This window comes from Muscardinus avellanarius (assembly GCF_963383645.1).
Source record: "Muscardinus avellanarius genome assembly, chromosome: 1".
Lineage (NCBI taxonomy): Eukaryota > Metazoa > Chordata > Mammalia > Rodentia > Gliridae > Muscardinus > Muscardinus avellanarius.
In genome coordinates, this window is record NC_137786.1 from 197,196,906 (window position 1) to 197,214,058 (window position 17,153).

General features: G+C 33.6%; 1 protein-coding gene across 1 annotated transcript in view; it reads left to right on the plus strand.

Moving 5' to 3' along the window:
• ANO5 (anoctamin 5) overlaps positions 1–17,153 on the plus strand; it is a gene marked incomplete at both ends in the record, with an annotated part of 80,025 nt that overhangs the window by 25,213 nt on the left and 37,659 nt on the right. The window contains 4 exons of the mRNA XM_080690447.1: positions 5,505–5,546; positions 7,950–8,063; positions 9,805–9,873; positions 13,609–13,893. Coding sequence (XP_080546573.1) covers positions 5,505–5,546; positions 7,950–8,063; positions 9,805–9,873; positions 13,609–13,893 — 510 coding nt within the window. The remainder of the gene's footprint in view (positions 1–5,504; positions 5,547–7,949; positions 8,064–9,804; positions 9,874–13,608; positions 13,894–17,153) is intronic.

Here is a 17,153-nt window from a genome sequence, read left to right on the forward strand (position 1 = left end):
TAGGCATGCATTGAGGGATGGCCACTAATAGATTTTAAAGGAGTGTAGGTTTTGTTTGTATGAGTATAGGGATGATATTCCAAATATTTAGTGACTGGAATGGCATAGGCCTAAACCAATCAGAAGAGACCTTTCAATAAACTGATCTGAAAGAATCAGTGTGAATAAAGGCAAAGTATTTATAATTGATTCAGCCAGGTGTGGTGGCACATGCCTATAATCTCAGTACTTGAGGTCTGAGATATGAAGATTGCAGATTCAAGGTCAGCCTTAGCAGCTTAGTGAAACACTCGGCAACTTAGGGGTATCCTATTTAAAAATACAAAATATAAAGGGCTAAGGGTGTATCTCAGAGGTAGAACACCCCAGGGTTCAATCCTCAATCCTCAGTACCAACACACACACACACACACACACACACACACACACACACGTGTAAAACCATCATATATATGACTCATATATATAATTAAGTGATTCATATATATTTATGTATTATTATTCAAAGACATAGGCACCTTCATTTTGTCTCCTATTGATTTCATCTAATTTTCTTGCTATATAAACATATAATCAGCATGCCATCAACTCTCAAATACTAGTTTCTATTGTAAATATCTCTCCTGAACTTTAGAGTTAAATATGCAATTTATAGCACTTGGATGTCAAAAAAACATCTTGAGAATAATCTTTCTTAAAATATAATTATTTGGCCAGGTGTGGTGGTGCACGCTTGTAATCCCAGCATTTGGGAGGCTGAGATGGGAGGATTGCGGTTCAAGGACAGCCTCAGCTACTACTTAGACCCTTTGGAACTCAGCGAGACCCTGTTTCAAAATAAAATAAAAACTAGGGCTGGGGGTGTACCTCAGAGGTAGAAGGCCCCTGGGCTCCAATCCATAGTACCCCCCCCCCCACACACACACACCAAAAAAAAAAAAAAAAAATATATATATATATATATATATAATTACTGTTTTTCATAACTCAAGCTATAGATGATTCATCTTCCTAGCTGTTCATTGGAGAACACTTTAATAATACTATCTTTATGATTAGTATTAAATATAATAAAAGACACAAATATTCAATGCTGGGCATTGAACTCAGGGGCATTCTAACTCCGAGCTACACCTCCAGCCCTATATTTTATTCTTTTATTTTGAAACAGGGTCTCACTAAGTTGTGGCGGGCCTCACTAAGTAGCTGAAGCTGGCAACCAACTTGGATCCTCCTGTCTCAGCTGCCCAAGTACTGGGATTATAAGCATGCACCAGCATGCCTGGCTCACATATTTTAATTTTACAGCTTAAGGAGTTTTAGCAAACAAAAGACATAGGAGATTTATTTTGATTGCTCAAAAATCTCTTTTACTGTTTCATCTCTACCCTAGACCACTATTTTTTTTTTATTTAATGTGGCATTTAAATGAATTTACACAGTATGTACTATTTTATGCCTGGCTTCTGGCATGTACTCAGCCTATGTTTCTGAGGCTTATGTAATCCTCGTTTTTTTATGGTCCTAGGAATTGAACCCAGTGGCATTCTACCTCTATATTATACCTCCAGCCCTATTAATTTTCTATTTTTAAATGGGATCTCACTAAGTTGAAGAAGGCCTCACTAAGTTGAGGCCTTATTTTGAGCCTGTCCACAAACCTTTGATTCTCCTGTCTCAGTTTCCCAAGTAGTAGATCAAAGGTGTATGCCACCACATCTGGCTCAGGTAAACTTTAAATGATAACAGTAAGATAATTCTTGTTCCACATACTTGTCAATTTTTTTGTGTGTTTCTGCTAACTAGTATTCCACTGTATGAAGAAACCAAAATGCATTTATCCATCCAACTATATGTTTGTGTTTTTCTCATTTTCTGACCCATTAAGAATAGAAATGTTAAGAACATTCATATAATCATATAAGAAATGTTTGCATAGATGCATACTTTCTTTTCTCACGTAATTTCCTAAGAGAAGAATTTCTGGGACATATATAAATTACACATGTAGCTTTTCTGCCTAACTATTTTTGAAAGTGGTTTGCATTAGCATGGCATGGTTACACATGCCTTTAATTACAGTATTTGATGGCTGAGACAGGAGAATAATAGGTTTGAGGCCAGCTTCAGGAACTTAGTGAGACTATTTCATAATAAAAAATAAAAAGAGCTGGGAATTTAGCTCTGAATTAGAATGCCCTTGGTTCAATCCCTAATACTAGAAATTATAAATTAAGTAAAAACAGTGGTTGTTATTTTTTATTCCTACTACTAGTGTATCAGAGTTCTAATTGCTTGATATCATCACCAGCATTTAATATCTACAGTTTTTTAATTTTAGTAATTCTAAAGGTGGGGTGGAGGTTGTGAGTGATTATTCATTTTTGTGATGAATAATGATATTCTCTGCTATTGGTGGGCATATTAGACATTTATTTATCTTTAAAGAACTTTGTAAACTGGGCATGGTGGTGTACTCCAGTAATCCCAGTGATTGGGAGGCTAAGACAGGAGTATATCGCAAGTTCAAGGCCAGACTCAACAACTTAGCAAAACCCTGTTTCAAAAATAAATAAATAGCTGGGTGTGGTGGCACAAGCTTGTAATCCCAGCATTTGGGATTCTGAGACTGGAGGATCACGGTTCACACTTGGACAGCCTCAGCTACTTAGTGAGGCCCTCTGCAACTTAGTGAGACCCTGTTTCAAAATAAAGAATAAAAAATAAGGCAGGGGATGTAGCTCAGAGGTCGAATGCCCCTGGGTTCCATCCCCAGACCCGTAAATAAATAAATAAGTAAGTAAATAAATAAATAAATAAATAATGTTTGTATAGTCTACATGCAAAACTTTTTTTCCGGTGTATTTGTGAAAGTAATTTTCTCTCAACCTATTATTTCCTTTTTTTTTTTTTTTTTTTTTTTGGTGGTACTGGGGTTCATGGAAACCCTTCTACGCTTCTACCTCCAGGCTACACTCCCAGACCTATTTTATATTTTTATTTGGAAACAGGGTCTCTTAAGCCAGTGAGGCTGGTTTCGAACCTGCGTGATCCTCCTGTCTCCACCTCCCAAGCGGGGGGATTACAAGAATAGAAACTGAAAAATGTTTGAAGTTCAATTTCTCATCTTTTTTTTTCTTTCATGACCTATGCTTTAGGAAATATTCGCTTACGTCAAAGTAAAGGATATTTTCTATCTTCTCAATTTTTTTTTTTTTTTTTTTTTTTTAGTTTTATATTTGATGTTTAAGTCTGAGATCCTTTGGGTGTAACTTTTTTTTTTTTTTTTTTTTTTTTGGCGGTACTGGGGGTGGAACCCAGGGGCATTCTACCTCTGAGCTATACTCCTAGCCCTATTTTTTATTCTTTGTTATTTTTTCTTTCTCTTTCTCTTTTTCTTTTTTCTTTTTTCTTTTTTCGTTTTTGTTTTTTTTTTTTGTTGTTTTGTTTTGTTTTTGTTTTTTGTTTTTTTTTTTTTTTTTGGCAGTACTAGAGATGGAACCCAGGGCATTCAACCTCCAAGCTACACCCCCAGCCCTATTTTTTATTCTTTATTTTGAAAAAGGGTCTCACTGAGTTGCAAAGGGCCTCACTAAGTAGCTGAGGCTGTCCGTGAACTCCATCCTCCAGTCTCAGCCTCCCAAATGCTGGGATTACAAGCCTGCACCACCATGCCCAGCTTTAGGGGTTAACATTTGTTAACCCCTGAAGGTAATTATGTGTTCCTGCATGGCTCTTAGTGTACAACTATTATTTCTTTTAACGGTTCTGTAATGAATTTTAAGAAAAACATATGAGAAACACAGTAACAAGTGAATCTCAAGTAAAATGCCAAGAAAATCAAAGTGCTAATGTGAAAATTTCAGATCAACAAAAGAATATAGTTTTAAGATAAACTTTCTGCAATAACTACATGGCTTCTGTCTATATGGGATCTTCTTCTCATTACTTGACAAAACAAGAATTTTCACTCCAGCAGTCCAGTTGCTTAAGCTTATCAGCCTGTTCTAGGAAAAGAACAGTTGAAGAAAAACTTTTCATGTCAGTAGCTGAACTCCTTTAACTAAATTTTAACAGATTATTTATCCTTTCATGACACTACAGAATATGTACAATACTGGCCTTGTTATGTGATAGATTCTCTTTTCTTTTAATTATTTAATATTTTATTTACTATTTAATTATTATTTAATATTTAATTATTATTTAGTATTTTTATTTATTATTTATTTATTATTTCAGATATTTTAAGGAAATTTCCTTGGTACTCTATTTGTTTTCTATGATACCTATTTGTATTGGTGCATTTTAACTATGTATCAGGGTGAGATTCAATGTGATGCAAACAGACACGCATCCAGCACTGGGTGTGATCCTCCTGGACCCCATGCACTTTTTCCTCGTTTCTTAGATGTTAGTGAGATTGGTAGTCACACCTTCATATATAGACAGCATTATTTGAAGTGTTCACTTCATCAAGTTTCCTTTTTTCCCCTCCCCACTTTTATCCCCAATTTTTTTTTTCATTTTTCTACTGGTCTGTTTCTTCATTTATCCGAAGAGGATATGAGAGAAAACATACCACCCTTGATTCTCTGAGACAGGCTAATCTCACTTAGCATAATATTCTCAAGTTACATCTCTCTTCTGGCAAATGACAATTTTATTCTTTTTTACGGCTAAGATTCTATTGTGTGTATGTCCCACATTCTCTTTATCCATTCATCTGTTGGTTGATTCCATAACTTGGTCATTGAGACTTGTGCTGCTATAAACATAGCTATGTATATATCAGTGTAGTATTCTGACTTTAATTCTTTTGGCAATATGGGAACGCATATATTTTTGGTGGGAGTGTTAGTTGTTACAACTACTATAAAGATCAGAATGAAGGTTCTTCAAAAGACTAGAAATACAACCACTATCTTCCCTATCTATACTACTCCTCAGTATCATTAATTGGTATTTTAAATAATGACCAAAAGAACAGAAGATTGGAAACAATTCAGCATTTAAATAATCAAATGAATTTTTCTTTTTGTAGTATTTTGAGAGGTCATGAAATACTTTAAAAAAATAAACCCTGGGTAAATTTTTATACCATCTTTCACTCCAGTATATACAATTAATATTTTGCTTTCTTTGTCTTACATATGGAGGCATATGTAACTGAATATCTATTTTACTTATATTTTTATTATTTCTACATTTTAGTTATTGAGTACTTTATCTTTTCTTTCTTAATTCAGTTCTACAAATATTTATTTCTTAAAGTTACTTTATAAAGAATTTACAGAAATTTACCTTGAAGTCTCCCTTTTCTTTTCTTTATTTTTATTGTTTTCTTCTTATTTTTTCTCTTTTCTTCTTGCTAACCTCTTCTACCCTCCAGCTTAACATACACACATAAACATTCACAGAGTAATCATATTTATTTGCATGTCAGTTTGAGGCAATCTTTACACTGGCCAGGATTTGCTAACTCTCTACTGGTTGCTTCACAGCCTGCAAAGAGATTCAATTTGTTCCTGAAGCGGCGTCTCATGGTAAAATGGTGCTGTGTGATGCTGCTTATGCTCTGGATGGCTCAGCAATAGCCTAGATCATTTTTCTTCAGTGAATATTATTAATTTGAAGTGACCTTATGATTAATTCCTAGGCAATTAACACTTAAAAAGGTCACTCTTAACTTTTTTTGGATCTTACTAGATGTTTGAACTCTTTTTCTAAAAATGTACAAACACACACATACAACTTATATAATATCAGAGGTTTATGAACCCTGATCATAAATATAGGTTTGTAAACCTTCTAATAACTACATTGTTCAAAGAGAAGCCACCCAGATATTTGCTTAATAATAGGCATTTCTAAGAACAAAATATAAACACAAACACACATACTCTATAATATGAATTTTATGTCACAATTTCGGCAAACAAAAGCATGATATCTTTCGATAGTATTCAGTCATAAGTAATAAACTACAAGTTTTTATGTCCTAGTTAACTTTAATCATTTTTTGTTAATCCTAAAACACTTACCTCATGGCAATGTACAAAGATACAATTTCTTTGTATGTTTAAATTTTTTCTAATTGTAATTAGAGCTTGACATAATTGATAGAAATTGGTTTTTTTATTTATTTATTTACTTTTTAGTCAGCCATTGGCTTTCAGGAGAAAGTATATACCCATTTTTATTGCATGTTGAAACAAATAATTGGAGTCACTATTCTTTTAGCTACTTCTTCAATTCCATAATTGTCAAATAATGTGAGTGTGATTATTTTATTCTATGTGAAAATCATCTATCATCAGAACTGGTCTTTATGGACCTAAAATTTAGCTTATCATGAACACTTGTAAAACTATTAGTCATATAAGAAATGTCTACCATACAATTGTCTGTCACAGATTTATACTCTCCTTTGATTTTGTATTTTGAGTAAACTTAGTCTAGTTAATTTTTTCTGCCCCATCTGATTTTCATAAATTTTGGTGAATTTCATAAGATAGACTAATGTTATCATAATTATAAATTGCCAATGATTTTTTGTTTTGTTTTCTATTTCTTTTGACTGACTTACAATCTAACTATAGAATGATAGCAGTTTGAGTATCTTCATCTTATAGGAAAAAGGAGATGATTATGTATCCTTTGGATAGTGTGCTGAGAACTCAGACACAACATTTGGGTTACTATATTTGATAGTTAATTTCTGGACTCCTTAAGTGTTTTTTCTTTGCTTTTCTTTTTACTCATTTTCTCCTGTACATTTTTTCTGGGACATATAAACTCTCCACTCACATGTAAATAGTTACTCTGTTCATAAACCACAAATAACAACCTGAAATTTTTGTCTTATTTGTACATAACTGACATACATCCATTGTCTCTTATGGAGGCTTGTCTGGCCTGATTTGACTGAAACAAATGACATAGAGTACCATAAAAGAAACTTATAAACTAATGGAAATACCAGTTGTAAAAAAAAATGCAGCTATCTAGCTCCTCATTCACAATTTAGCTAAAGCAATTGTAAAGTTGTCTCACTAATTCCACTATATAATATATCTACATAATTATAAGTATCACATACAAGCTATCACATGTAATCACATGATTATCACTTATACTCACAAGTATTACATATTAAATATTACATGGAAGCTGTGAAGAAGATAAACTAGATCCAACATGAAATCTTTTTCTTCAGAAGTTTTCTAGTAATTTTACTGTTTTGAAAGGGAAGAAATTAATGAATTATATAACATGTAAAAACTGAATTTGTAAGTTTGATTATTACATTGATAGAATTCATACAAAGTGAAACAAAAGATTGTAGCTCACCTAATAAATTTATTTTGAAGGAAAATTTGCATGACAACTTGCAGTGAGGCCAGCTAGCAAGCTACCTGCTTCCTAATTTTTAACTGTACCTTGTTTTCATTTTAATACTTTAAAAGTTTAAATAATAAATGACAATTATATGAAAACATTTGAAAATATTAATAAGTTTATTTTCTTACAGTAAGCTTCTATTAATTAGTAATTCATACACTAAAAAGGTTTATAAGCATGAGTTATTTAGTGTACTAATTGGCATATTGTTTATTAAGGGTAGTAAGCCTCTCTCTAAATATGCATTAGAATGTCAATGTATACATATGGTAATTTTATATTTTGGTATAATTGCAACATGGTTGTTCATAATGTAGTAAATATGCTTAACCTTATTCTGAGTCTTTATTTTCTAATCCCCTTAAGAGAATTTCACTTTATAACAGAGTGTACTCTTATGTTGATGAAAACGCTGGTTATTTGTTTTGACTTTTCATTTCATGACTGAAAAAATAGGTGATGATCAAGTTTTAGGTTATGTCATTTATGTTTCTGCTATTTCAGAATAAACAATAATTTAAAATTTTATCATTTGTCTTCTGCAGTTTCAAAAAAGTGAACAAAGCAAAGATTCTATTTTCTTCCGAGATGGGATAAGGCAAATTGATTTTGTACTTTCCTATGTTGATGACATAAAGAAAGATGGAGAATTAAAGAAGGTAAATGCTTATCTGAGAGAAATGGGAATAATAAAAAGATATACACTCTATACTTTGATACAGATATTCATGTTAGATTGTAAATGTGATAGTCCTCTGAAATTTGCCTAAAAGCTAAAACTGATAAGAATTCAAAATAACCATCCTGATAATTATGTTTAAGTTAAATTTTTTTGATATTTTGGAGACTAACTTCTTTTTCTTATCCATCCAAGTGGCTGATTCCTTCTTTCCCACTTTGGTACTGGGGATTGAACCCAGGGGCATTCTACCTCTGAGTTATACCCTCAGGCATTTTTACTGTTTATTTTGAAACAGTCTTTTTAGGTTGCCTGAGCTGGTCTTGCACCTGTGAATCTCCCGTCTCTTCCTCCAAAATATTGGGATTACAGGCAGTCTAATATATATTTTTACATAGCTGATCTTAAATATTAAATGTGACTGAAAATACGAGAAGTGTTTCTGAGTATAATATTCACTTTTGTACAAAGTTTTCATTTTGAAAATGTGTGACTAATCCAACTGATTTGAAATAATCTTCATATTGTGCCCTGTTCCTGATTCTATAATGTTTTCATTCAGCACATTCTGAACTGAACTTAAATCATTAATTTATTTTACTTGTTTACCATCTCTGCCCCACAAATTAAATTCATGAGGCTAAGCACTTGATCTTGTTCATTGCTATATACCCAGATGCCAGGAGTGATGTTTAGGGTATAATGGATGCCCAATAAATACTCAATATTTAATGAATGAATTAGTTAATCTATATGTGACAGGCATATATGTGTATATACAAACTTATTTACTTCAGAAAGTTCAATACAAGTCTCAGCAACTTAGCAAGTATCTGTGCCAAAATAAAAAGTAAAAAGGATTGGGGTATGGCTTGAGGATAGAATGCCCCTGGGATCAATCCCCAATACCCCCTATCCCCCCAAATTTACTACTTTGAAATTTTTCTCTCTTAAATAGTAATTAATGACAAAATAATTTGATCATCTATATATTATTTTAAATTTCACAGTAATTATTGTTCACAATCTAGTGTAAAATTTACTTTTATCTCTACTAAGTGAAGCAATTTATCCTTCAAGATCAAAAAGCCATGAAATTGGCCGGGAGTGGTGGTGCACGCTTGTAATCCCCATGCTTGGGAGGTGGAGACAGGAGGATCGTGCAGGTTCGAAGCCAGCCGTGCTGGCTTAAGAGACCCTGTTTCCAAATAAAAATATAAAAAACAGGTGTCTGGGAGTATAGCCCGGAGGTAGAAGGGTTTCCAGGAACCCCAGTACCACCAAAAAAAAAAAAGAAAAAAAGAAAAAAGTCATGAAATTTGGGCTTATAATTTTATTCAATTTAAAACTTATTTTAAGGCTACTAATCTTTGTAATATTGAGCCTTTCTAACTAGGAGCATGATATGTTTCTCTGTTTTTGAGGGTCTTTTTAAAAATTAAGTTATTCAGTAAAGTTTTGTACATTTCTTCAAGTAGAGGGGCTACATATTTCTTAGAGATTACTAAATATATTGTACTTTTATAGTTCTGTCAATTATAGTTCAGGTAAAAAGCAACACAAGTATTAAGATGAGGATATTACATACTGCACTTTTATATATACAAGCATGAGAGGGACAGAGAACATCCGGAGGCCAGTCATTGTGTATTGAGTTTGCCTATTACTGAACATATAAAACAAAGGATCTTTAGTGTCTTAATTTATCTATTTTGCCACAGGAAAGAAGAAAAACATTTCAGCTAAATCTCAGAAAGACAGGTCTTGAATTGGAAATTGAAGACAAAAGGGTAAATGTAGTTGATAATTTATACAATAGTCTTATTTTGTTAAAGGTTCTTTTCTCCTACTCTGGCCTTTGAGTGGGTGAAATTTGTATTTGGACCAATGCATGCAGTGTATTGATTTGATCACAGATACATGCACTGGGAATAGCAGGGCCTAAGTTCTATAGGTACCTGTATAAGTTTGCTGAATAAAGATTACTGATGGTACACTTTAAAAATGAACTAAGTAGACACTTCACAGAAGGAGAAATTTAAGTGGCCAATAAATCTATGAAAAAATGCTCAACATCGTTAGCAATCAGATAGATGGCAATCAAAGCTACCCTTAAATTTCACCTAACTCCAACTAGAATGGCAATCATTAAAAACACAAACAACAACAAATGTTGGCAATGATATGGAGAACTGAGGACTCTAATACACTGTTGGGGAATTGCAAATTAGTGCAACCACTTTGGAAAACAGTATGGAAGATCCTCAGAAGAATGAGAATGAACCTACCATATTATTAAGCAATACCACTTCTGGGTATCTACCCAAAAGAAAGGAAACCAAACTACCAAACTAATCCATGTGTATCTGTGTTCATAGCCACACAATTCATAATTGCCAAATTATAAAACCTGCCAAGAAGAATGGATTACAAAACTGGAATATGTACACAATGAAATTCTACTAAGCCATAAGAAGAACAAAATTATGTCATTTACAGGGAAATAGTGAAAATGGAGAACATTATGCCAAGTGAGATTAGTCAATCCCAACAAGTAAGAAATCAGATGCTCTCCCTAATATATGGAAGCTAGGGAGAAAATGAGTCAAAGGAGGAACTCTCTAGATGAAGAAGGAAAAATTATAGATGAGCAAATAAGGCAACTAACTGAGAGTAATGGGATATTGGAAGAGAGAAATTTCCTAATGTACATGATGTACACTCATAAACATATAAAAGTCAATCACTAAGCCAAACATGAGGAGGCCGGAGGGAGGAGGAAATGGGAATTGGCTAAATGAATGATGTATGCATATATGACTCTACCATCTTGTACTCCATTAAGATGTATGGCTACGATGCACCAATATTTTTTTTTTTTTTTTTGGTGGCACTGGGGTTCCTGGAAGCCCTTCTACCTCCGGGCTACACTCCCAGACCTATTTTTACATTTTTATTTGGAAACAGGGTCTCCTAAGCCAGCGTGCGCGGCTGGCTTCGAACCTGCGCGATCCTCCTGTCTCTGCCTCCCAAGCGCGGGGATTACAAGCGTGCGCCACCACGCCCGGCAATGCACCAATATTTTTAAATAAATAAAAAATGAACATAGTTTCTATTCAGGTCATTAAACAAGTGAAGACATAGTATGTTTCATAACTATTTTCTGAAGACTTCTTATAATCTGGTGCCCTAAATAGTTACCTGGCTGTCTTGTAGTATAACCTACCATTTAAGCCATGACACTTCGTTCATGAATATGTCAAGTTCTTTTCATTCACTTCATTTACGCACCATTTTTCTAGAATTATCTTCCAAATTGTTTTTAAAGATCTATGTTTTAGGGAAATATAAGAGGTATATTTAGGGAAATAAGAATAAAGTTTCAGAGAAATCCATGATAAAAGAGTTACATTCCAGAGAAAGGGTCTGAAACAGTTTCTGGAAGGGGAAAATGGCTTAAAGATCTGTTTAGTACCCACCTTGCCTGTGATCCTTCTAATACTCTCTGACTTTAATACTGTCTAGTTCTTATCTCTTCCTTTTATTGATAAAATAAGTGTATAATATATGACATCTCTGTAACTTAATTATTCTGATATATGACAAAAACTTATCTTTTTCTTTGTGTAGGGACTTTATAGAAGCTAGATAAAGAGAGTGAGAATGGTTTATACTTTGTATATATCCCTTATGTAGCCTAAGAAAAACTCTGAGCTTATAGTTAGTTGCTAAAAAATTAAGAGATTGTCCAGATCCACATATGTAGCTTGAATTTAGGAATAAGTAATGTTGAATTTGAAATTTATCTTTAAAAATATTCTGTGTGTCAGCCAGGCATGGTGGCACACACTTGTAATCCCAGCATTTGGGAGGCAGCAACAGGAGGATTGTAGTGAGACCCTGCTTTAAAATAAAGAATAAAAAATATAAGGTCTGTGGATGTAGCTTGGAGGTAGAATGCCCCTGAGTTCCATGCCCATTACTGCAAATAAATAAATAAATATATATATATACATATACATATATGTATATATTCTGTATGTCCATATACCTGCGCTTCTGTCTCATATTTGTATTCATGTATGTATAAATATATATAGATATCACATGTATATATGTAACATATATGTACATGTATAAGTTAGTATAAATATATATATATATATATATATATATCTGTTTTGAGAATTCAACTTTCTAAAATATTTTTTTAAGTTTTTTTTTTTTTTTTTTTTTTTTTTTTTAGTGGTACTGGCGTTCCTGGAAGCCCTTCTACCTCCGGGCTACACTCTCAGACACCTATTTTTTATATTTTTATTTGGAAACAGGGTCACTTAAGCCAGTGAGGCTGGCTTTGAATCTACGTGATCCTCCTGTCTCTGCCTCCCAAGCACAGGGATTACAAGCGTGCGCCACCACACCCGGCGCTTAAGTTTTTTTTATTGGTGCATTTTAGTCATACATCTTAATGGAGGACAAGATGGTAGAGGCATACATGCACACATCACTCATTTAGTCCTTCCCCATTTCCCCCGCCTCCTTCTCATGTTTAGCTTAGTGATTGACTTTTGTTTGTTTATGAGTGTATATCATGCACATTAGGACATTTCCTTCTTTCCCCATCCCACCCCCCTCAGTTATGTTGCCTATTTGCTCATCTATAGTTTCTCCTTCTTCTAGAGTTCCTCCTATAATGAATTTTCTCTCTAGCTTCCACATATTAGGAAGAGCATCTGATTTTCTACTTTTTGTGACTGACTAATCTCACTTAGTATAATGTTCTTCAGTTCTGTCCATTTCCCTGTAAATGACATAATTTTTTCCACTTAATGGCTGAGTAAAATTCCATTCAAAACTATATCCCATAATTTTGTAATCCACTCATCTGTTGATGGACATCTTCGCTGGTTTTATAGTTTGGCAATTGTGAATTGTGTGGCTGTGGACGTAGATATGTATGTGTTCGTTTGGTAGTTTGATTTCTATTCTTTTGGGATACCCAGAAGTGGTATTGCTGGATCATATGGTAGATTCATTCCCATTCTTCTGAGGATCCTCAATACTGTTTTCAAAATTGGTTGCACTAATTTTCAACTCCACCCACAATGTATTAGAGTTTCTACTCCTCTACATCCTTGCCAGTATTTGTTGTTGTTTGTGTTTTTAATGATTGCCATTCTAGTTGGAGTTAGGTGAAATCTCAGGGTAATATTGATTTGCATCTATCTGATTGCTATTGATGTTGAACATTTTTCATACACTTATTGGCCATTTGAATTTCTTTTTTGTGAAGTGTTTATGTAGTTCACTTGCCCATTTTTTAAATTGGGTTATTAGTTTCCTTAGTGCTGAGTTTCTTAAGTTCTCTGCATATTCTAGATATTAGTCCTCTATCAAAAGAATAGAAAATTTTAGTAAATTGAAAATGCTGTGATATATTTAATATATTATAAATTTTAATTTATTTTATTTAGTCAGCTCAATAACAGACCATGAGCTTACTGGTTTTGCTTCTTTTTATGCAGGACTCTGAAGATGGAAAAACTTATTTTGTCAAGATCCATGCCCCATGGGAGGTACTAGTTACTTATGCTGAAGTATTGGGAATCAAAATGCCTATTAAGGAGAATGATATTTCCAGACCAGAGCGCACTACCTTAAGGTCCATGCTTGGGCCTTTGAAACTTCCAGGGAATGTGATGAACCCTCATCCTGAATATTTCACTGCCCAATTCAGCAGACATCGGCAAGAGCTCTTCCTCATTGAAGATGAAGCAAACTTTTTTCCATCTTCATCAAGAAACAGAATTGTAGGTAGAGAAGACCTTGGGTACATCTCTCCAAGTATGGCATGTGGGCCCTTGTGGGCTTTTATACATGTGCATGTACAGTGCTGTGTCTGCAAGGTGTTTGTGCATAGAATATAGGTGTTCAGTGTATTGGGCAGGTTTGAAAGTCCACTTGGTCCACATAATCTGTTAACCTCCTCACTTCTCAAACTGTTGTTAAAAAGGAGTAATTGGCAGTGTGGATATAATAATGAACAATCCTGGAAAAGTACTTAACTGAGAACCAGAAAACCTTAATTTTATATGATCTTTATAAATTGCTTTTACAAAATTTGGTTTTAAAAAGTCAGTGCATAGCCGGGCGTGGTGGCGCATGCTTGTAATCCCCGCGCTTGGGAGGCTGAGACAGGAGGATCACGCAGGTTCAAAGCCAGCTGCGCACGCTGGCTTAGGAGACCCTGTTTCCAAAAAAAAAAAAAAAAAAAATGTAAAAATAGGTCTGGGAGTATAGTCCGGAGGTAGAAGGGCTTCCAGGAACCCCAGTACCACCAAAAAAAAAAAAAAAAAAAAAAGTGCATAGTAAACATAATATTTATCATTTCAAGTAAAATCTGAATTTTTAAATTTTTGATTAATATATGGGTAGAATTTGAGAAATCCCAGAACTTTCCCTCCCAATTTAAAACAATTTTAGCCTTTTGAATTAATACTTTTCCTCTTCATTTTTTAGTCCTATGATCCTTCAGTTTCCCTGTAAAAACCACTCCTAAAGAATCATGTCTTCTGTGCTACTGTTTCTTTGTGTTTATATCAGTATAATATCTACATCATAGGTTATCCTGAGAATTTAATGAGTTAAGGCAAGAAAAGCTTTGAACAGTACCTGGGACATGTGAAGTATTCAACAAGTATTATATACTATTATTATCATTACTGGTGATAATGAAGGAAGTTTCAGGATCCATGTTGATCTTATACCTTGTATCTGTTGCTTACTAATTTAACCATTTGGTTTCTCATAATCTCAAAACATTTTCACTTGAGTTTATGTCCTCTGTTTTCCTGAAGGCAAGCCAGATTCTGTTTTATTTCTAGTTCATAAATAAATATTTTTAAAATTCTGTGATACTTATAATAATTTCAGAATAAAAATAAAAATCCAAAAACTGAAAAAGATTATCCTTTTTCTTACCAGTATTAAATAACAGCAAAAAACAGGGACATTCTATTTCTGACCTACACTTCCAGCCCTATTTTATTTTTTATTTGGAAATAGGTTCTCACTAAATTACTGAGACTGACTTCAAACCTGTTATCCTCTTGTCTCAGCTACGCAAATGCTAGGGTTATAGGTATGCACCACCACACCTGGCTCAACTCTGATGTTTTCTACAATAAGATAACTTCTCTTGAAAAAGAAATAATGATAATACTAGTGTAGTGAGAATCAAATAAAAAAAAAGTGAGGCATTCTTCAAACTGTAAAGTAATTAAAATACTTGTTTCATTAGAAGTTTGCTAATAAAAGACCAGTGAACCCACAGAAATGAAATGGGAGCTTCATCTGAAATAGAAATATTACTATTCCTTTACATCAACTGTCCCATATAAATAGTATCCAATACCTAAGGTAACACTGAAGCACAGTTTCCCTTCCTTCATGGTGGATAAATACTACTTTTCTCTATTAAGGATGTTATTTGGAAAATTTGTAGAGAAAATGCCCCTTCTTCCTGTTCTTATCCAGAACATTTATAGCCTATATCTGTACAAAATGAACAATATTACAAGAATATTTTATTTTACAGTAGAATTTTACACTTTTAAAAACATTTTAATGACCACCATTACATTTGAGCTTCATAATATACATTTAAATATACATATATATGATATGTATGTGCACAGATAAATTTGCACATGACTGATGTGTGTATATCTATCTATCTATATATATATATATATTTATATTCAAGTATGTATACATTTGTAATGAGAAAAGGTCAGACATTTTTAATTTTATTGGTACATAGTAATTATTCATTAGAGTGGTATTTAAAGTGATGTAAACATACATGCACATGTCACTTGATCTATTTCCTTCTATATCCCATCTCGCTCCCCTTCTGTCTACTCCATATTTGTTACTAAGTTTTGTAATGATATCTTTATGTATGGACATAAACGTATTTGAACTGTTCTCTTCTATGGTCTTCATTTCAATATTCTACCTATCTTATCTAACCCCTTCCACTATTCCACTGTTTTTTTTCATTGAATTAAGCCCCTTTCATTTTCTATTTTTATTTTAGCTGCCACATAAGACAGAAAACATGAGCCTTGACTTCCCGAGATGGGCTGATCTCACTTAGCATACTTTCCAGTTCCATCCATTTTCCTAAGAAGGACATAACTGTTTTGTGGCTGAGTGAAATTTCATTGCATGTGTATGTCATATTTTATTTAAATCCATTCATGTATTGATGGATATCTAAGTTGGTTCCATAGTTTGTTTATTGTGAACTGTGCTGCTATAAACATGGGTATGCGTGTATCACTATAGTATTCTCACTTTAATTATTTTGGAAAGATACAGGAAGTGGTATAACTGGGTCATACGGTTGTTCGAGTCTTAGTCTTTTGAGGAAACTTCATACTGAGTCTTATAGTAGTTGTACTAATTTACAATCCTAACAGTCTATGAGAGTTCTTATTTCCCCACATCCTTATCAGCATCTATTATTGTATGTTTTTTTATAATTGTCATTCTAATTGGAGTTAGATGAAATCTCAATGTAGTTTTGATTTGCAAAAATTCCCTGATTCCTAATGGCATTAAACTTTTTTCATATTTTTGTTGGTCATTTATATTTTTTCATTTTGGAATTGAATTAATTTTTATTGGTATATTGTTTTCACATATCTTGATGAAGTTCAGGGTGATAGAGGCATACATGCACACAGCACTTGTTGAGCCCTCCCCCTTTCCTATCCCACTCCCTCTTCCTCCCCATATTCCTGTGCTCAATAGTGATTGGCTTTGATAAGTTTGTATATCTTTATCACGTCCATGAAGTGTTTTTCTCTTCAAATCTTCCTCCCCCCTCCCATAGCCCTCACATACCTCCCCCCTTCATTGCACTAAGGTTTCTCTTCATTTGTCTTGAGTCCCTCCTGTGTCCCAGTTCCCCCCTTCTGCATATGAGGGAGAACATCTACCCTTTCACTTTTTGTGACTGACTAATCTCACTTAACACATTATTCTCCAGTTCTATAAATTT